This window comes from Daldinia caldariorum (assembly GCF_022478825.1).
Source record: "Daldinia caldariorum strain CBS 122874 unplaced genomic scaffold F4812scaffold_24, whole genome shotgun sequence".
Lineage (NCBI taxonomy): Eukaryota > Fungi > Ascomycota > Sordariomycetes > Xylariales > Hypoxylaceae > Daldinia > Daldinia caldariorum.
Window position 1 is genome coordinate 307376 of NW_025953060.1, and position 18272 is coordinate 325647.

Below are 18272 nucleotides of genomic sequence, written 5' to 3' on the forward strand. Positions count from 1 at the left end.
CACCCACCCCCCCCCCCCCCCCCCCCCCCCCCCCCCCCCCCCCCCCCCCCCCCGCCCCCCCCGCGCCCCGCCCCCGCCCCCCCCCCCCCCCCCCCCCCCCCCCCCCCCCCACATTGAGTAAGCGCCTTGATCCCTTTTTTTTGGTCTTAAGAGGTAACAACTTCTTAAGTGTTGATTATAAATTCATTTGTTTACTAGGGCCTTAATTCGAACCGATGAAAAATTAAATTTAATAAATATGAAGTGTGTTTATACATATTTTTAAACATCAGGTTAGGAGGACCTATGGCAAAGGGAAAAAAGGTTAGTTACATACATGTGTACTACGCAGGATACACGGTACCTAAACTTTACGCAGCCCATGCATCCTGCAGCCCACCGAAACGCGAGATCCAGACCCCTCACCCAGTGGAGATTTACCTATAGTATTGTACCACGCCAGCCGCAGGAAGTAGACCAGCTAAGAGCAGCTTGCATAAAGATGTGTTTATTATTGTACGAAGTAAAGTTGGGGTTACCTAATAAATTAGGTGCATATCACCTTTTCAAACCATGTAAGTCGCATCGCCTGTTTTCTGCTTCAAAATTACTTGAAAAAATTTTAGTATTTACTTTTTACTTGGTATTCACTTGGTATGGTTACCGACTTGATCGATCGATTTATAAAACAGACTTCGCAATTTGGTTGGTTGCCTATGGACCTGCTTGCTATCTAGTCCGAATGAAATAATTCATCGCGCACTCATATCATAAAAAAACATAGCGAAGATCCTCCACCATGACGTCCAACCATATATCAGATTCGTATATCGGTTGACGAGAGAGGATACTGTACGTCGTTAAGCAAAGCTACCATAATAGAAAAATGAGATATCGACGATAATATGCGTAATCGATAGTCAACGATAGTCGAGATGGGTGTACTATCCGGAGGCGAAAAAAAAAACCGAAGGCCGATCTTCGTTGTCGAGCCATTTCAATGTCATATATGAAGCCTGAATCATATGTAAACGCGTGGTTACATAAGACAATGCCATTAAACCAAGTCGTTAGCATCATCCTCCTCCTTCTCTTTCTTTTCTTGAGCTTCGATGTCAGCCTTGATAGCAGCCTTGATCTTAGCATTGGCTTCTTCCTCGTCGTCTTCCTCGAAGCTGGAAAGAGCCTTGCTGGCGGTCTTGGCCTTCTTGCCGGAGCGGGGAGTCTTCTCAACGCTAGCCTTGCGCTTTCCGCCGCGTTTGGTGGGCGTGCTGGGCTCGCTGGTCTGAGCTGCCGTTATTTCACCCGAAGCTAAGGCCAGCTTCTTCTTGATGGGTGCGAAGCAAGAACGAGCGGTTGAGACGTTCTTGAAAGGGGCAAGCTTGGCGAGCTTGTCCCAGTTGATCTAGAACGCAGTTAGTCGATGCCAAGAGCTGATCCAACGTAGTTTCATTCAGGAAGCGACAAGATGCCAAGTCAATGTCATAAGGTGAAAGGCTGAAGACAGCAAGTGGGACATTCACGGTGTTTTAGCTAGCCGAGGCCTTGCTAGCAGTTAAGTGAAGGTGAAAGGGTAGTTTCAGTCTTACCTTGGGGGCAACCTCAAAGCACTGCCAAGCTATTGCGAGAACCTCCATCTCTCGAGCGCTGAACTGGGGATAAGCCTCCTTGGTGGGTGTTGCCTTTGACGCCATGATAATGGGCAGTAATAGGCACTACTTGTAGGATGCGTTGGCGAGGGTGCCCTTGAGCTTTTAGAGGTGCGCGGAGAAGAAAGGTGTTGAATGTGTATTGTGTAGACGCAATCAAAGCTGCAGTGGAGAAGATCTGTAGAATTTGGTGATATTTTGACTGTAGACAATCCGAACTACTTGGAAATGTAGAGGTAGAAGAGTAAGTGCTTAAGGTTAGCTGCAGCCTCGAATAACCATGTACCTAGGTGGTATATTCGTAGGTGTGAATGTTCAGGTGAAAGGGTAAAGTGAGTATGGTTTGAAGGTGTAAGATAGATGGGAAAGATGTATGGTGAAAGGAAGTGGAAGGAAACCTGGCTGCTTGCCTGATTGTATTGTATTTGGGAAGGTATAGGAAACTATGGATTGATGGATTAAAGTAGGAAAGAACTAAAGTCGTCTACGAAGTTTGTGCACTTGTTTTCACCAACTTGCATTCACATTCATGTTGATGAAATAGAAGTTGCGTCAGTAGTTTCAGCCACCAGCCTTCATTAGCATAGTAACCAGTTATTTCTGATAACTGTGAGCTTTAGCAAAAGCAGGCACAGGTAACAGGGCCTACAGAGTGCAGGTGGCTGCTGGTATCTGGTCGACAATAAAACATGGAACTTAATCTAGGTAGATTCTCATACGGTTAGATCTGGTTGCACAAGAACAGAGATGTGATAGACGAAAATGGGGGGCAAGTATTCCGGCTCTTTAGCAGCTGTGAACTTGTCTTCTCAACTCACATTTAAATACAAGATTTGGCTATTCCAAAATACATCGTATCTACTATGGTAAACATGGAAACATATGGCATACTTATGATTAATTTATAGCATTATCTGCCCTTAAACTTAGGAATCTTAATAGTGTACCTAAGGTAAACCATCTTGTCCATTTGACCTTGGATGGAACAGAACATATCAAGGATTATTCGTTGTCCCACATGACCCAGGTACGTAAACGTCAAGTAGTAGGCACACTAAGTTAGGTAGATTATATCGAACCAAGGGTTAATCAATTCGACGTTTATCTATTTATCTATGGTATCAACTCATCAACTCCTCATACCTCCATTATAATTAAATGGTCACCTAAGAGCCAATGCAACATTGTGACTCGATCCTTTAACGAGTAATAAGAGCATTATTTCTTAAAAGTTGCATAGAATGAAATGCACCAAGGCACACCAAAATAAACGAAAAATGCCCCAAACCCCCGTTCATGATAAGATAATAAGAGAGGTCCCTTGTCAAGTGCGAAGTTTCGGTGAAGTCGTGCCAAGCCTCGGAGTTAATTTTTGGTGTGAGAGGCAATATGCACCAAAACGGTATCTGTATATGGCTTGCCCCATAATGACAGTGCTCAGATTGAGATGGATAAATGAATTCGGGAATTATATCCAGTTCGGCCGATTATCAACACCAAGTGTCGGACTTTGTCTCTGATTCAACCTTGAAACTCACCAACTGATTGATTAGATTAGATCAAGGCTGAACCACCACCATAAAGCTTTCTTCTTCAATCCCTATTTAAATTACTGTAGCCTTGTTATGGACGAATCACAGAGCGTAAAGACCGACCGTCGCCGTCGCCGCCCTGCTCTCTCTTGCGTTAGTTGTCGAAGGTCTAAGATTCGTTGTGACCGCAACTTACCTTGCGGCGCTTGCGTCCGTTCCAAGCATAAGACATGCGTATATGGGCCTCAAGGCCGGCATTCGGAAGTAACTTCTGCTCCGATCGGCCCACATCCGGCCGATCTGTTATCTGGCGTAGACTCCGAGCCGGCTGTTTCGCCTGTGACCAGCGGGTCTAGCCACACGCATCGCGGCGATGTTCTACACGAGGGTCACACAACTCTTTCTTTGAATGGCTCTACTTCGGTCGACTCAACCTCTTCTCAGAGCCATGGACCGTCTTTCGATGTTAAGTCTTTACTAGACCGAATCAAGGATCTCGAGCGTCGCCTAGAAGACTCCACCAGAAATTACTCACCTCAGAAGAACGCCGCCGGACGGCCACGTACCACTGAGCCGGATTTTGTGGCCACCTATCCTAGCTATCTCGCGGGAGAGCTGCATACCATGAATAAAAGTGTTATAACGAAAACACGATACCTTGGTCAGAGCCATTGGATGAATCAAATAGGAAGCGTATGCTATTTCTCATACTTCTTTTTCTCGTTTATTTTGTTTCTATCGTGTCCGTTATTAATGTATAGATACCTATGTACCTTGTATTGATAGGCTACTTACACATATTTAGTTCAAATGCATTCTAGAAATATTTGACCAACAGCATCTAGAAAAGAATTCAGAGCCGATTGCGATGGTAAACCGATGCAAGGCGCTGGCTCGGACCGTTAAGGCGCAAAGAGCACCCGCACAAGCCGTCAAGTTTGGTGCTAGCCTACCGCCACGAGAAGTCGCGGATAAGCTGGTAGACGCATATCTTCGTACATCAGAAGCAGTCCTTCGGATATTACACGTCCCGTCATTTAGAAAGGAATATGAAATTTTCTGGCTGTCGCCTGACTCTGCTGATCTCCCCTTCTTGATTCAACTTCAGCTCGTCATGGCGATCGGTGCTGCGGTCTATGATGATCACTATACCCTGCGCAAATCGGCTATGCAATGGGTATATGAGGCGCAATGTTGGCTCATATCACCGGTTCCTAAGACAAGGCTAACTATCACTGGTCTGCAGGTTATGCTGCTCCTCTGTCTTGCGCAACAAACTGCGCTCGTTGGCCAGGACCTAGTCTGGATCTCGGTGGGACAACTAATGCGCACAGCAATGTATATGGGCCTTCATAGGGACCCAAAGAAACTGCCCAAGATGAACCAATTACGCTCCGAGATCCGGCGGAGGTTATGGAATAGTATACTCGAAATCGCGCTGCAGACCAGTCTTGACTCTGGCGGGCCGCCCCTGATCTATCCTGAACAGTACGATACTTGTGCACCAGCCAATGTTGACGACGATCAATTGAAGGACGACGACATGCTGGCCGTAGCTAACCCGCCAGACAAGTTCACAGATATGTCGGTGGCCATAGCATTTCATGCAAGCTTTTCGGCGCGTTTAGCCATTGCGCGGCTTCTCAACGAAATCGGAACGAAAAACACTTATGACGATACTATCCAACTTCATAACCAACTTAGCACCGCGTACAAATCTCTCTCACAACAGCTCCAACGGTTCTCGCTTGGCGACAGACAACCGACAGGGTTCCAACGACGCTTGGTGGACCTTCTCGTGCGCCGTTACTTCATGGCACTTCATCTTCCTTATTTTGGCCCAGCTATGAACGAGCCAGCTTACGCTTTCTCCAGAAAGACTGTAGTAGAAATAAGTGCGAAACTATATTCTACCGTTTTCCCCGCAGCGTCCTTTAGTCCTCGGCCGATGCGGCCTCAAATAGATGACCTAAGGCAGATGTCCATTGTCCCAGATGAGGATGAATTAGCCCGATTTGCCACTTCCGCGGCAGGCTTTCCTCGTAATATCCTTTCGCAGGCATCGATGGCTATCGGTCTTGATCTTCAAACCCAATTACAAGAAGACGACAGCTTAGGGCCGCCAACCCCTCGAGCGGATCTGCTCAATATTTTCAGAGACTCCATTGCGTGGATCTACCGTCGCATCTATATTGGGGAAACAAATTCGAAGGGCTATTTGTTTTCGTTGGCACTATTAACGAACATTGAAGGGTTAATGAAGGGCCTGAGACGAGCAGACATCGTAGATTCTGTCATTAAAGCTGGTACCGACTCGATGCGCGACTGTTTTGAATTGCTTAAGCAGCAAGCTGCCCCGCAGCCTGATGAAGCCGCTACTACGATCGATACACAACTTGATTTCGACACCATGATGGCGGTGGATCAAGACTGGAAATACGATAACACGGTAGGCCATTCATGCCCAAACAATTCACAACGATATGGCCAACTAACAGTTAATGGCCAGATGCAAAATGTCCTATTTAATTTCACCAACATCGATTCCGTTTTAGGCATGCCCACTGGAACTGATATGATGGGAGCGGACTTCTCTCAATGGTAGTTGTAGTTGACAAAACCGCTGCGTCTTTCATATACGACTAACTACCTCAGGTACCCAACCTAGGTAGGAGTGAGGTACAACCAGATACTTATCTTCTGCACCTTATATCCTGTTTTTACTCAGAAAAAACGCTCCTCATTTCGTATTTTACATACCTCCTCGATACAACGGTTGTATTCCACCACAGCCGGTAATGACTGCATACTTAATTTATTGCTGACCAATATTTCGCCTGCGACGTCTACGTTAACCATACGTAGCTAAGTGCCCTCCTTCACGATGTCTCATATAAACGCTGGTAAAACGAGGGCAAGTCATTAGGACTCGCATATATCCCTGCTCTCATTAGTTATTGAAGCGGTTTCCCAACCCCTGCGACTTCTGGTATATCCACTGATGGGCAGTAATCTCTTCGTCCTCGCTTTCCTTTCCCTCGGGAACATCTCTTCCTTGAATTGGTTTCATTACACATTTGTCTTCCGGCCGAACGAAATATACGATGCTATATCGAGGAAATCGGCCTTGGGCTCCAGGAGACGGGATTACTCGATGACGCCCCGAACATAATATGCCGTTGGTGAATCGGACGGCGGCATCGCCTAGGTTAATGATGGCGCAACCTCTTTTCGGGTTGACCCAGAGCCATTCGCCGGGTACATCTGGCTGGAAAGTGTTAAGTTGAGCTTTCCTCGCCGACTCGGACCAGACCTGTAGTCCGCCAAGCCAATTCATTAAAATAGTGATCCTATTGGCCGTGGAGATTAGCAAAGATCGTATAGGAACTAACGAAAGGGGGGGAATCGACAGCCACAGTCACTTACGTTCCGAAGTCGGTATGTGAGGGGGTCTGGATCTCGGGCATCTCATCTTTTTCCCGGGGCGGACCCCTTGTGATGCGAACATGGTCACCTGAGAGCTTTTCTATTCTGTGGCGTTTTGCCATCTCAGACGGATCGATGCCGAGCTTCTCCGCAAGGATCTTCAGGATCATAAGTCCGATAGAATGTGCGGTTTTGACGTACTCAGCGAAGAGGAGCTTCGCGTCTAGGACGGCGGGCGGCCAAGGACGGAGCATACGGTCGTTTGGCACAATCATGTCATTCTTTCCGACGTTGAAGAATTCGGCCGTATCTGGAGTTCCGGCCGTATCCGTAACAGTCGCGCCGGCATATTTGTAACCGAATAATGACTTTCCCATCTTATAGTCCATCTTTTCGGCTAACGGTAACCGGAAGACGCGTTCTCCCACCGACGCAATCTGTTCGGCACCTCGGCGGATGACATCGCCCTCAGCACAGCCGTCCAGTTCTAAGTAGAAAAAGCCGCGCCCGACACAGGCATCAAACACGCGACCCTGCTCGGCGGAGTCGCCATTGAGGAGCTTAGTTAAAGCTATTGTCTCCAGTGAGATCTGAGGTACGTCCGACGGGAAGGGCGGGTATAGTTCTGGGGTGAATTCGGTCTGTTCTTCTTCTTTGTGAGGCATGGCTTGTTAGTATAGCTGGCTATTCGCAGATTGTTTGAATCAATATCAATTCTATAATAGTCAAAGATAACCTGGGGATGTTGCAATTTTATATACGAGGTACCTGAGGTAACCGAAACTCTATCCCGTGTTATAGGTACCTAATTACGGAAATAAGACGGGAGACCTCGGGTAGGGTAGCGGAGGTGAAGATGAAGCGGGGTGAGGCTTAACGATAATTTGTGAATACTTATATTGGAGGTAGGTGGGTTAGGTCGGCAGGTATCGAAGACGGAAGGTTGCATAGGGGGATTCCTGTTGACAGCCAATGTGACGCCGATCGCACTGCCGACAAGAGCTCTCCAAGCTTCTCCGCATAGCTCTTAGCCGCTGTTGTCCCGCTTCTTGAATCACATAGCTTCTACCTGTATACCTTAGGTAGCTAGGGGGTATGGTCAAAGGGGCTTTTTTGGACAAAGCAACGGAGATATCAAAGAGGTATCGGAGAGCTTTCCGCTCAAGCTTATACTATTCACTATGTCACTAGGTCAAATACCTAGCCCAGTGAATGAAGAGATTACCTACGGCGTAGCTCTGATAACAGTGGTTGTCATTAATTAAGATGATTTATCTTATAGAAATCCAGGGGGAAATATCATGAAAACTACGAAGTAGGTCTAAACATATTCTAGCAGTAACCAGATAGTATTTTGAAGGGGCTCTACAATACTACCTAGTATGGCATATGAAAATTACCTTATATTAAGTATGCCTGAGCAATACCCCGCGCTCCTAAACTACATACATACCTCCTCCTATAGATTACCTCTTTCGCGTCTCGAGATTCTCTCCATCAAGCCACCTTTTTATGCATAGGATTAGCCCGTCCGAGACTCATGCCGACTTCCACCGAGACTTGTATCTTCTGGCGACTGAGGTCCAGCAAGTCCTGGTCGAACTTGATCGCCCCCTTTTGGAACGCGACGATGATGGAAGACCCGCCGAATTGAAAGAACCCTATCTCGTCGCCCTTCTTGATCTCGGTACCGGGCTTTTGGAACTTGTCGTGAATGCTGTTTGTAGCAGAGGTACATAGGTATGTTAGAATTTTGTTATTTTCTTCATGTCATATCATTTGAGATGAAAATGAGATGAGATTTAGAACGAATGAATTGCGAAGAAGCGAACGAAACACACTTACCGTACGGTTCCGACGTCCGTCGCTCCGATAGCTACGAATAACACGTCGCCGAATTGCTCCGTTTCGATAACGAGGTAGCTGCGTGCGTTAGACGTGAGGATATTCACGCCGCTCTGCAGCGCGACGGGATCGACTTGGTAGTAATCTCCCGGAATGCTGCGGAACGTCTTGGTCGCGCCCGTCACGGGCGAGTGGTACCGATGGTAATCCTGCGGCGACAGGCGGAAACTAGCCACCGCCGCATCGGCGAAGTGCTCCCCGAGCTGGGTGTCCATGACCAGGTTTTTCATGGTGAAGTCGGTGCCCTTGATCCACAGCTTCCTCGTCTCGGCCACGGATTCGTACGTGACGACGCGGGAGTCGGCGACCACCACGGCGCCCGCTGGGTCGTCGGGGGAGTCGATGGGTCGGGATCCGGGGCGGTGCGCGCGGACGAAGAAATCCTCGAAGGTGCGGTACTTCTCGACGTCCGAGGGCTCGAAGTCGTCCATGTTGATGCCGTAGGTGTCAACGAACGCGCGGATCTGGCCGTGCGAGGCCGGAGTGCCTTCCTCCACGCCCTTCCGGACGGACTTGTTGTGGATCCAGAGCCGCATCAGGTGCGTGGTGTCGATCCATTCTGTGAGCGGGTTGAAGAGGAGGAGAAGCTTGATCTTCTTGGTTAGGGGTTGTTGCTCGCGCATGAGTTGGCCGGTCTAGATGAGATTTAGTGAAATGTTAGATGGGTGAACTTGATTAACTAGCGAGTTGGTTCGAACTTGGATCACTTGGATCACTTACCTTGCGGTCAAAGGACTTCCATCCGTATTCTCCGTTTGAAGACTGTAGGTGTCGCAAGTCAGCATAACCCTTAATCATTTAGGGGTAGGTCAAGAAATGCGTGAATGCTACTCCACTTACCAAGTGACATCTTGCTAGCAGATGGTCTAGAAAGGAGTCGATAAAATGATATAGATACCGGAAGATTTCGGCGAGTCCCATCTTCACCCGCAAAGAATGAGTTTGTTTAGATCGCGTCTGGTGTATCCTACGTTGTACCCCTTACTGCGATCACGATACGAACTGGTTTTATGTGTCTGTCCCAGTAGCTAAAATCTCTTTAAGTGAGTAAAAATAATATAAGTTTATTTTTATTATTTTTTTTTTGAATTTTCTCATTCATGCTTAATTCGTCTCTATGAATGTTACAAGCCTTATTATTTATTACCTTATTGTTAGAATCCTAGAATCTCTAATAGGAACCTCCATCATAGAAATCTTTAGTGACGTCATCGTGACTTCAAGTTCTGAGATCTCGTCACCAAAGATCTATCCAGTTGGCTGAGAGGATGGCGAAAACAAAACAGTCTTCGACTTGGTTGACCTCATATTTATTTTCTATATTTATTTTCTGTCGTCAATAACCATACTTTTAACATTTAGTAGTTTTTATCTCTTTGATGTGTATCCTTTCGTTTCATAAACATGGATTCAATGTGAAAAGTCGACTTACACCCGAGGAGAAAAAAAAAAAAAAACGGAGCTGGGGTATTTATCACGCGGTCCGGGGAAAAGGAGAGATCTCATTTTGATCCCTTGTCCGTTAGAGATAGCCGATGGCATGGGCTCGAACCTTATTGTGCCACTTCTTCTCACTAGGTTACCGTCCTGTCCATCCAAGAGGTCGATTTTCAAGAAAACAGAGATGCCTGAACACCAGCAAAACCCTAATTTTATTGGACAAAAGTCTACTGAATTCTCAGATAAGTTTACCTATTCCATCCAACTCCCAAGTTACCGTATCACCGTATCACCGTATTTACCGAGGTACTCTTTCTGCTCTTGGTCGGCCGTACTATTGATTGCTAAACTAAAAAAACGATGTCTTCACCCTAAACCGGATCCTTATTTCTTCTCCACGTCGACGAGGTCCACACCGAGGGCTTGTCTTTGGGGGGGGCACAAGTTGGAGAAAAGATGGGGGAATGGTCCCGCTTCTTCGGTCGCTTCTTTTGCGCAATTTCACAAACGGCATCATTGCCCGAACCGACAATAGGAAAAGTTCCTCTCGCACTAATCTCGATAGGGCTTACGGCTTTTCAAAGAGGTTGTTGACCCTGCTATGGTCTCCTCTTAAAATCGTAAGATATCAAAAAGCTGAGGGGCTGGCGTTTGAATTTGACGAATCTCTACCTCATGACTGTCGACTGTTAAAAAAAAAAAAAAAAAAAAAAAAAGGAGAGACAGGGAGAGAGAGATGAGAGACGAAATACAAGTAAAATTCTTCCTTCTCTCCATCCATTGAAGTACCTAATGGGGGGTCGGATTTGGAACCCCCAGATTGTGCTGCTTCTAAAGGCCGCTACTTTTGTGTCCGCACTTATGCAGACAAGACCTTCTAAAGTTCTGTTTTTTTTTCCTGAACAAGGTAAAATTCCTGAATGAGGTAAAACTCCCGAATCTAAGCGACGGTGAACGATTTGGGAGAGGCATGTATGTAATAGCTTTGCGGGGATGATGCACATTGATAATAGGTATGAATTCCCAAGTCTCTGGTTGGACCATGATCAACAATCTATTACGACATCGTCTATTAATGTTCTTCGATTTAATCTTGGCCGTTTATTTCAATTTTCAGGTTAGCTGGCGGTGAGCTGACAGGGGGATAGGTTCCAACGGCTTATCCAGTCCCATTTGTTGATTGTTGATTGAATATATCGCCGACCTGAGTTGTAAGAAGCTGGTTGGTATCGTGTCTTATCTTATAGTAGGCTTACTCACGGCACTCCAAGCACAGCTTCAGCATTCAGAACGACGATTGTCAACCTGTAAATCTTTCCCGTAGCTATACTAATAGCTTTCATGATGTTGATTGGTACATTATTTCTTCAACAGACATCCCTGGCCACTCCTGGCACCCCATTTCCTCCCCCCCCCAATACCCCAAAGCGCCAAGACGCCGAGGAAGAACCTCGTCGTCCCCCGAATCTTTTCTCGTTGTTGCTTCCTCTCACGTACTAGCTTGTTGGCCCCGCAGTATGGGGTGGTTCGAATGGGGATCATCCCCCTGCCTTGGCCTTTAGTTAAGCTGCTGCAAGCTCACATGGGTTGCATGAGCCGAACGAGCGTGTGGTACCACACAGATTTTCGGTTCTTTAACCGGGATGAGTTTCCACGATGCTGGTCAGATAAAAACCTCACCATCGCCCTGTTGACACCCTTCTTTTTCTGTACCGGGTTGTTCTCCTGTCATTTTCCGGGTTTCCCCACGTTGGTTGGACAATCCCATTATTTGTGGTTTTTTCCGAGAAAATTTATTTTTTCTTTTCTACACTCAACCAACCATTGGGATCAAGAAACTAGATTTGGGGAACCACTACTTTGGACATATCGTTCATCATGGCCGATGAGATAACAAGAGCTGAGCCCTCATCACGACTCACGGTGAAGCAGGATGTGGAAGCGTTGGAACATACTACAGCACCCCAAGCTACTCCTTCTAATCTACTGGCTGCCGCTTCGATGGACCCGGAGCATCGTGCGCGCGTAGAGAAGTCATTGGTGCGCAAGCTCGATGCGCGATGCTCTCTTTTCGTGCTCATCTATATCCTCAACTATCTCGATCGCAACAACATCGCGGCCGCTCGGCTCCAGAAACTTCAGTCAGACCTGAATCTCGATGATGTACGTACCTAACCCATCAACTACTCACAATCGGTGATCTTGTGGCCACTGTTACATCTGTTTCTTCTCGGCGGCCCACCGTGCTAACTGCCGATAGACACAATATGCGACTTGCCTGAGTATCTTGTACGTCGGGTACATCCTGATGCAGGTCCCGTCGAACATGTTCATCAACCGGATACAACGCCCGTCCATATACATCGCATGTTCCATGTGTCTATGGGGTCTCATCTCTACGCTCAGCGGGAGCACGCATAACTTTACCGGCATGGTTCTTGTGCGTTTCTTCCTTGGATTCGTCGAAGCCGCTTTCCTACCGGGAGCGCTCTTGATTCAGTCCAAGTGGTACACGCGAAGGGAGCTGACGACAAGGAATGCGATCCTGTTCTGCGGTAACATTATCTCCAACGCCTTCTCGGCCCTTGTGGCAGCCGGCGTGTTGTCGAACATGCAAGGCGTCCTGGGCCATGCCGCTTGGCGATGGCTGTTCTGGATTGAGGGTGCAATTACCATGGCCATCGCTATTGTTTCCGCCTTCGTTCTTCCCGACCTGCCGCACAACTCTCGCGGATTTACCGAGGAAGAGCTTCAGGTTGCACAGCTGAGAATGATTGAGGATGTAGGCGAGGCCGACGTTGACGAGGCCAACCAAGGTGTTTTTGACGGTTTGATCATGGCTGTCAAGGACGTGAAGATTTACCTCATGATGCTTACCTTTACGGCCTATGTGGTTGGGCTCTCCTTCAATGCCTTCTTCGTAAGTAATAACCGGCCTCTAAAGACTATAGCAGAATTTAATTTGACTAACCGTTTCATACAGCCCACTCTCACTGGTACACTCGGATTCGGCTACGTGCCAACGTTGCTGATGAGCTCACCGCCTTGGGCTTTCTCGTGTATCGTCTCGCTTATAAATGCCTGGCACGCTGACCGAACTCAAGAAAAGGTATGCACATCCACTTCATGAATGGTAGTTTACTATCCTGTTATCGAAATCTGACTGACCTATTCCCTAGTTCTGGCATATCGTTGGACCCATCATCGGCGGGCTTGTTGGTTTCATCATCAGCATGTCGACGCTAAATGTAGCTGCCCGATACGTGGCTCTGTTCCTCCAAGCGAGCTCCTACGCTGGATTCATCGTCTTCTACTCGTGGATCAGCTCTTCGTTTCCTCGGCCGCCAGCTAAGCGCGCCGTCGCCATCGCGCTGATCAACGCGTTCTCGCAGCTAGGCAACGTGGCCGGTAGCTACGTGTGGAACCTGAAGGACAACGGATACCGCAAGAGCTACGGAATCGTCACGGCCATGTTCGGAATCACTATCTTCGGCTGCTGGGCCTTCCGCGCCATCCTGGCAAATCTGAACAAGAAGCTGGAGGAGAGCGAACGTGCCTGGGAGACGCAGCCCGATGATGCGACGCACACGTCTGACGTCAACGCTCCTGACGAGGCACTGCGGTTGCATAAGGGTTACCGGTACATACTGTAACGGAATGGTTATAACGTGTATATATTATGAAGCAAGCTACGAAGCAAGCTGTTAAAGATTGGAGATACCCCCTTTTTATCGCTTTGGTCACTTCTTAGGTGAAGACGGCGGAGCGAGTAAATGAAAAAACAAAGCAAAAAAATGAAGCAAAAATTGTCCCATCAGATATATGATTTTCGGTGATCTTGTGATGATTCAACAATTTGGAAGCGATTAAAGGCAGATCAAATGAAATAGGATCGGCGTGCCGAAGGGAACTAAACGCGAGCAATAACGCGTTAGGTACCTCTTAATTGCTAGTAGCGGTATGGATAGAGAAATATCTGTCTATTAGAAACTATTACTAACCACTAACCGAACCGTAAAAAAAGTCAAAGGAAGGTTCAAGTTATAAAACGTCATAACCACCCGGATGGCCGATCGGGTCGGTCAAAGGTTCCCCGATAGCTTTTTGGTTCCGGCCGGATGCACTGTCCCGCCGGGTTCTCAACATCTCAACACAGGACACTAACAAGTTTTGTTTCGTGTCAGATGTATAATTCTGAGGCAAAGGCAGCTGACACAAAGTAATTTCTCTCCTTCGTCAGTTTCCAGGCTGAATCTATATTGTAACCAATTATTACTTTAAGTATCTTAGGTTAGGAACCAGAGTACCTAGGTAGGTACTTATATACGACTCAAGTCTATTACAGAATAGGGGTTCGCACAAAATGGGACGCACCGAACCCTCAGTCGGCAGGCCGCCAGCGAGCTTCCGTCGCGACGCCCGTGCGAAGCGGGCCAAAGCCACCATCAACAAGGTCATACCGCCGCTGTTGGCGGCGCATCCGCGGGCCCGGAAAGGGATCGAAGCTTCCGAGCTGATCGTCGATCCACCACCTTCATCATCATCACCTTCTTCTTTTGCGTCTTCCGCCCTAGCTTCCCAGGGCAAAACGCAACAGCGCGTTCGTGCGGGATCTACCGCAGGAGAAAGCAACGGTAGGGACAAAAGCCAAGGCTACCCCCGTATCTCGCTCCGCGTGGCGGATGCCCTAGAAGCAGCGCACTCGCTTCTCCTCGTCCCGGAGCACGCGCAGTCTCGCACGGACCAGCAGCGGCGGGATCTGTCGAACACGGCAGCTCGCGTCGGCGTGCTAAACATGGCGTCCCCGTTGTCCGCGGGTGGCGGGTTTCTCAACGGCGCGTCCAGCCAGGAGGAATCGCTGTGCATGCGGTCGACGCTGCTCCCGTCCCTGCGCGACGGGTTTTACCGGCTGCCGGAGCTCGGCGTGGTCTTCACGCCCGACGTGTTAGTATTCCGTGGCTTTGGTAGCGAGTCTCCAAATCAGAAGAAGAAAAAGAGGGGCCTGGGCCTGGTGGACGATGAGGAGGAGGAGGGGGAAGATGACGCGAGGGAGAAGGATGGTGGGAATGGAATGGGAGTTAGAGATACCGCGGGAGAAAGGGCGGGAGAAGACGACGAAGTGTTGCCGAAGCGAGACCGCTGGTTCGTTGACGTCGCATCCGCGGCTATGATACGAATGCCCGAAATCGACGTCGATGAAGAATCTGGATTTGCTAGGTATGCCAACGCAGCGGACCGCGAGCTGGCCGTGCGCAAGGTACGGGCCGTGCTGCGCGTATTTGCTTCTAAAGGAGTGCGCAGAGTTGTGTTAGGTGCGTGGGGATGCGGTGCGTACGGCAATCCCGTCGGCGAGATTGCGAAGGCGTGGCGGAAGGTTTTAATGAGCGGGACTAAAGGAGAGAATGGACAGCAGAAGGGGAAAGGGAATGGGAAAGGGAAGAAGAAAAGGGAGTCGGATTCGGACTCTTGGGAGTGTTTTGAGCACGTCGTCTTCGCCATCAAGGACCCGGGAATGGCGCAAGCATTCGCGACTGCGTTTGGCGAGGAGTTCCTCGAAGTGCAGAATTCTGGCGAGGGAGAAGATAGCGTAGGAAGTGAGGATGAAGGAGATGACGAAGAAGAAGATGCGAGCGTGAAGGAATTACGCAATAAGATCCGGGAGTTAGAGTTACGCACCAAACAGGCGCGGAACCCCCAGCTTAAGGCCGGGCTTAGTTCCGTGCTTGCCAGCCTGAGAAGTCAGTTACCAGACTCCAACGGTATTCCTTCTCGAGAGGATCTTGTAGGCAGTAAATGCGATAGGGATAATGGAAGCACGAGCGAAGAAGACGAGGAGGAGTCTGCCGAACAAGAGTCAGAGAGCGACGATGAAACCCGAAGCGGACATGATGAAGAGAGTTAAAATTCAAACATACCGTTTGAATCTCCGCACTTGTTATATAAATGCCTTACATGGGGGCTCCATAGAGTATGGGAAGTTATCAATATCTCTAGAATTCCACGTAGCTTGCTCAAGCAGATTAAATCGCTAATTCTCCATCCAGAACAGAGTAGAAATTAGGTTCGTCTCTCAATATTCACTTTTGTAAAATTTATTATACAGTTCATGCGGCATAATGCTACAAATGGATGTCATCCCGTGTCTATGACCAATCATTTCCTGACGCCCCTAAGTACGTAATTTTGTTCGTTCACAGCAACAGCTCAAGAGGGTTCTCTACAACCTTCTTGAATTCCTTGATCCATTCTGCACCGACTGCACCGTCAACTACCTTGTGGTCGAAGCTTCCAGTAACGGTGATCTGGTCGTCCCACTCGATACCGGTACCATCCTCACCGGCGGGGATGGCAACCTTCTTCGTGGTACCGACAGCCAGGATAGTAGCTTGCGGGGGGTTGATGACGGCGGTGAAGTTGTCGACGGCAGGGTTCATTCCCATGTTGGAGATGGAAATAGTGCCGCCCTGGTATTCCTCGGGCTTGAGCTTGTTGTCACGGGCCTTCTTGGCGAGTTCCTTGACCTTGGCAGAGATGGACTCTAGACCGCGGGCCTCGACACCAGTGACGATAGGAGTGATTAAACCGTTGGGAGTAGCGACGGCGACGGAAACGTCAACGTTGTTGTACTTGCGGACAGCGTCACCGATCCAGGCGGAGTTGGCAGCAGGAACCTTCTTGGAAGCGACAGCAATAGCCTTGATAAGGAAATCGTTAACGGACAGCTTGTACTTGCCCTCGGCCGAGCTGTTCAGAGCTTGTCGGAGCTTTAGAAGCTTGGTGACGGAGATCTGGGTGCTGACGAAGAAGTGAGGGTTCTCCCTAAAAGACTCTTGGAGGCGCTTGGCGATGGTCTTTCGCATGTTGGATAGAGGGATATCTTCGTAAGAGACAACAGGGGAGACGGAGGGACCGGCAGCGGAGGTGGCCTTCTTGACATCGTCTTCCGTGATCTTACCACCGGGGCCGGTACCCTTGAGAGAGGAAACAGCGACACCCTTCTCCTTTGCCAATTGCAGGGCCGCAGCGCTGATATTAGGTAGTCGGTCAAGAGCGGGCTCGATCTTTCCTTCGTGAGAGTATTGTTCCGGCTCTTGGGTGGATGTCGGGGCCGGAGCGGAGGCCGCATCAGACGGCGCATCCGATTTCTTCTCCTCTTTGGGTGCCGGTTTTGCGACGTCACTACCTGCATCTGAGAGACTGAAGGACTCGAAGGGAGAAATATCGGCACCCTCCTCGACGAGAACAGCAATTGGCTACAATAACAAGTGTCAGCATTTCGGAGTACGGAATGGGGAAGCGCAAAAAGTCACGCACGTTGCCAACGGGGACGTCTTTCTCGCCGGCATCCTTGAGAATCTTAGCGATAACACCTTCTTCTTGGAACTCGAAGTCCATCTGAGCCTTGTCCGTCTCGATCTCTACCAGAACCTCACCGGGGGCGATGGTGTCACCGGGCTTCTTGTGCCATGCGCCAATGTTACCGGCCGTCATCGTGGGCGACAGCGCAGGCATTTTGACGACTGTGTGAGGCGGGTAGGATGCATAGTATCTGGCCAAGGGCATAAACCCCGATCTGAGGGATGCGGTCCTGAGTAGGCCTTGCCTTCTTAATACGGCGCCGAACATTTTTGGTGATGGAAGAAAATAGCTCTCCCCCCGGATAGAGAAAAAAAAAGGTGTTATATAGAAAAGACGAAGTCCGGTATAATTCTATAAGGCGAATTCAAAGAAGTAAAAAGAATAGGACAGGTCGGGTTATCTCAGAGCAGACAAATCGCCAGCACCTGGTATTGATTGACCGAGTCCAATTGAGTTGAGGTGTGGGATTTTTGGAGGGGGGGGGAGGATAGACGGCGCGAGACGGGGACGTTGAAGAGAAAAAAAGATTAGACCTAAAGTTGAGGTCTGGAAGTTGTTGATTGGCGGCGGGTTATTTTCGTGACGGGGTCCCTTTTCTCAGCAAAGAGGTACGGGAGATAAAGTACCGTCCGTTGTGCGGTGCAGCAAATAGCAGGCACGAGTCAATGATAGCCTTACCCCAAAACTTTTTTTTTTTCTTAGGGATGTTGAGAGAAGCTCTGACCCCCTAAGCCTTTTCCACCAAAACCCCCCTCTATGCTGCTTTTTATTTTTTGGATTACCTATTAGGTACTATGTATGAAGTATCGGTACTTTTTACTAACTAGCTCAGTTTCCTAAGATTCGCCTCTACTATTTCTAGTAAATATATTACCAAACCAAGTTGACAAAGTTAGCTATATAATTATATAGTTGCAGTTCAACTAAACCCATCTTATTAAAATGTTTTCTATTCCCCAGGTATTGATAGCTGTCACAGGTA

General features: G+C 48.5%; 9 protein-coding genes across 9 annotated transcripts; 5 read left to right on the forward strand and 4 right to left on the reverse strand.

The window, feature by feature from the left end:
• The first annotated feature begins 278 nt into the window (after positions 1–278).
• F4812DRAFT_232020 (uncharacterized protein) lies at positions 279–883 on the forward strand. The gene has a single exon (XM_047930543.1). It carries the CDS (start codon positions 317–319, stop codon positions 728–730), a length of 414 nt encoding a protein of 137 aa, XP_047786124.1. The 5' UTR covers positions 279–316; the 3' UTR covers positions 731–883.
• F4812DRAFT_232093 (uncharacterized protein) lies at positions 884–2355 on the reverse strand. The gene is made up of 3 exons (XM_047930546.1): positions 2039–2355; positions 1569–1846; positions 884–1384 (listed from the first exon to the last, which is right to left on the reverse strand). The coding sequence occupies exons 2-3, from the start codon at positions 1671–1673 to the stop codon at positions 1037–1039; spliced, it is 453 nt and encodes a 150-aa protein (XP_047786125.1). The 5' UTR covers positions 1674–1846; positions 2039–2355; the 3' UTR covers positions 884–1036.
• Positions 2356–3253: 898 nt separating this feature from the next.
• F4812DRAFT_463372 (uncharacterized protein) lies at positions 3254–5765 on the forward strand (the record flags this gene model as incomplete). The annotated part of the gene is made up of 3 exons (XM_047938197.1): positions 3254–3853; positions 3966–5609; positions 5670–5765. 3 exons carry the CDS (start codon positions 3254–3256, stop codon positions 5763–5765), a joined length of 2340 nt encoding a protein of 779 aa, XP_047786126.1.
• A 172-nt stretch (positions 5766–5937) lies between these two features.
• Positions 5938–7674, reverse strand: F4812DRAFT_232016 (putative oxidoreductase). Its single transcript, XM_047930542.1, has 2 exons — positions 6587–7674; positions 5938–6510 (listed from the first exon to the last, which is right to left on the reverse strand). The coding sequence occupies exons 1-2, from the start codon at positions 7249–7251 to the stop codon at positions 6111–6113; spliced, it is 1065 nt and encodes a 354-aa protein (XP_047786127.1). The 5' UTR covers positions 7252–7674; the 3' UTR covers positions 5938–6110.
• On the reverse strand, positions 7668–9664 carry F4812DRAFT_232040 (putative phosphatidylserine decarboxylase). The gene is made up of 4 exons (XM_047930545.1): positions 9332–9664; positions 9212–9253; positions 8432–9126; positions 7668–8303 (listed from the first exon to the last, which is right to left on the reverse strand). Exons 1-4 carry the CDS (start codon positions 9410–9412, stop codon positions 8084–8086), a joined length of 1038 nt encoding a protein of 345 aa, XP_047786128.1. The 5' UTR covers positions 9413–9664; the 3' UTR covers positions 7668–8083.
• F4812DRAFT_232197 (uncharacterized protein) lies at positions 9571–10717 on the forward strand. The gene is made up of 2 exons (XM_047930547.1): positions 9571–10173; positions 10291–10717. Exons 1-2 carry the CDS (start codon positions 10027–10029, stop codon positions 10669–10671), a joined length of 528 nt encoding a protein of 175 aa, XP_047786129.1. The 5' UTR covers positions 9571–10026; the 3' UTR covers positions 10672–10717.
• A 1215-nt stretch (positions 10718–11932) lies between these two features.
• F4812DRAFT_453351 (MFS general substrate transporter) lies at positions 11933–13584 on the forward strand (the record flags this gene model as incomplete). Its single annotated transcript, XM_047936473.1, has 4 exons — positions 11933–12094; positions 12192–12851; positions 12915–13040; positions 13111–13584. The coding sequence occupies 4 exons, from the start codon at positions 11933–11935 to the stop codon at positions 13582–13584; spliced, it is 1422 nt and encodes a 473-aa protein (XP_047786130.1).
• Positions 13585–14294: 710 nt separating this feature from the next.
• On the forward strand, positions 14295–15833 carry F4812DRAFT_453352 (uncharacterized protein; the record flags this gene model as incomplete). Its single annotated transcript, XM_047936474.1, has 3 exons — positions 14295–14875; positions 15032–15305; positions 15372–15833. 3 exons carry the CDS (start codon positions 14295–14297, stop codon positions 15831–15833), a joined length of 1317 nt encoding a protein of 438 aa, XP_047786131.1.
• A 144-nt stretch (positions 15834–15977) lies between these two features.
• F4812DRAFT_232033 (pyruvate dehydrogenase) lies at positions 15978–17722 on the reverse strand. The gene is made up of 2 exons (XM_047930544.1): positions 17246–17722; positions 15978–17184 (listed from the first exon to the last, which is right to left on the reverse strand). The coding sequence occupies exons 1-2, from the start codon at positions 17555–17557 to the stop codon at positions 16123–16125; spliced, it is 1374 nt and encodes a 457-aa protein (XP_047786132.1). The 5' UTR covers positions 17558–17722; the 3' UTR covers positions 15978–16122.
• Positions 17723–18272: the final 550 nt, after the last annotated feature.

Bases quoted from the DNA above. Each gene is read 5' to 3' on its own strand.
- F4812DRAFT_232033 (XM_047930544.1), bottom strand. From the start codon at position 17,557: ATGTTCGGCGCCGTATTAAGAAGGCAAGGCCTACTCAGGACCGCATCC. The intron at 17,185-17,245 runs GTGCGTGACTTT...TTGTTATTGTAG, and splicing joins AAGACGTCCCCGTTGGCAAC to CCAATTGCTGTTCTCGTCGA.
- F4812DRAFT_232040 (XM_047930545.1), bottom strand. From the start codon at position 9,412: ATGGGACTCGCCGAAATCTTCCGGTATCTATATCATTTTATCGACTCC. The intron at 9,127-9,211 runs GTAAGTGATCCA...AATCTCATCTAG, and splicing joins GGAAGTCCTTTGACCGCAAG to ACCGGCCAACTCATGCGCGA. The intron at 8,304-8,431 runs GTAAGTGTGTTT...TGCTACAAACAG, and splicing joins ACGGACGTCGGAACCGTACG to CATTCACGACAAGTTCCAAA.
- F4812DRAFT_232093 (XM_047930546.1), bottom strand. From the start codon at position 1,673: ATGGCGTCAAAGGCAACACCCACCAAGGAGGCTTATCCCCAGTTCAGC. The intron at 1,385-1,568 runs GTAAGACTGAAA...ACTGCGTTCTAG, and splicing joins GCTTTGAGGTTGCCCCCAAG to ATCAACTGGGACAAGCTCGC.
- F4812DRAFT_232020 (XM_047930543.1), top strand. From the start codon at position 317: ATGTGTACTACGCAGGATACACGGTACCTAAACTTTACGCAGCCCATG.
- F4812DRAFT_232016 (XM_047930542.1), bottom strand. From the start codon at position 7,251: ATGCCTCACAAAGAAGAAGAACAGACCGAATTCACCCCAGAACTATAC. The intron at 6,511-6,586 runs GTAAGTGACTGT...CACGGCCAATAG, and splicing joins TCACATACCGACTTCGGAAC to GATCACTATTTTAATGAATT.
- F4812DRAFT_232197 (XM_047930547.1), top strand. From the start codon at position 10,027: ATGGCATGGGCTCGAACCTTATTGTGCCACTTCTTCTCACTAGGTTAC. The intron at 10,174-10,290 runs ATAAGTTTACCT...AACTAAAAAAAC, and splicing joins AAAGTCTACTGAATTCTCAG to GATGTCTTCACCCTAAACCG.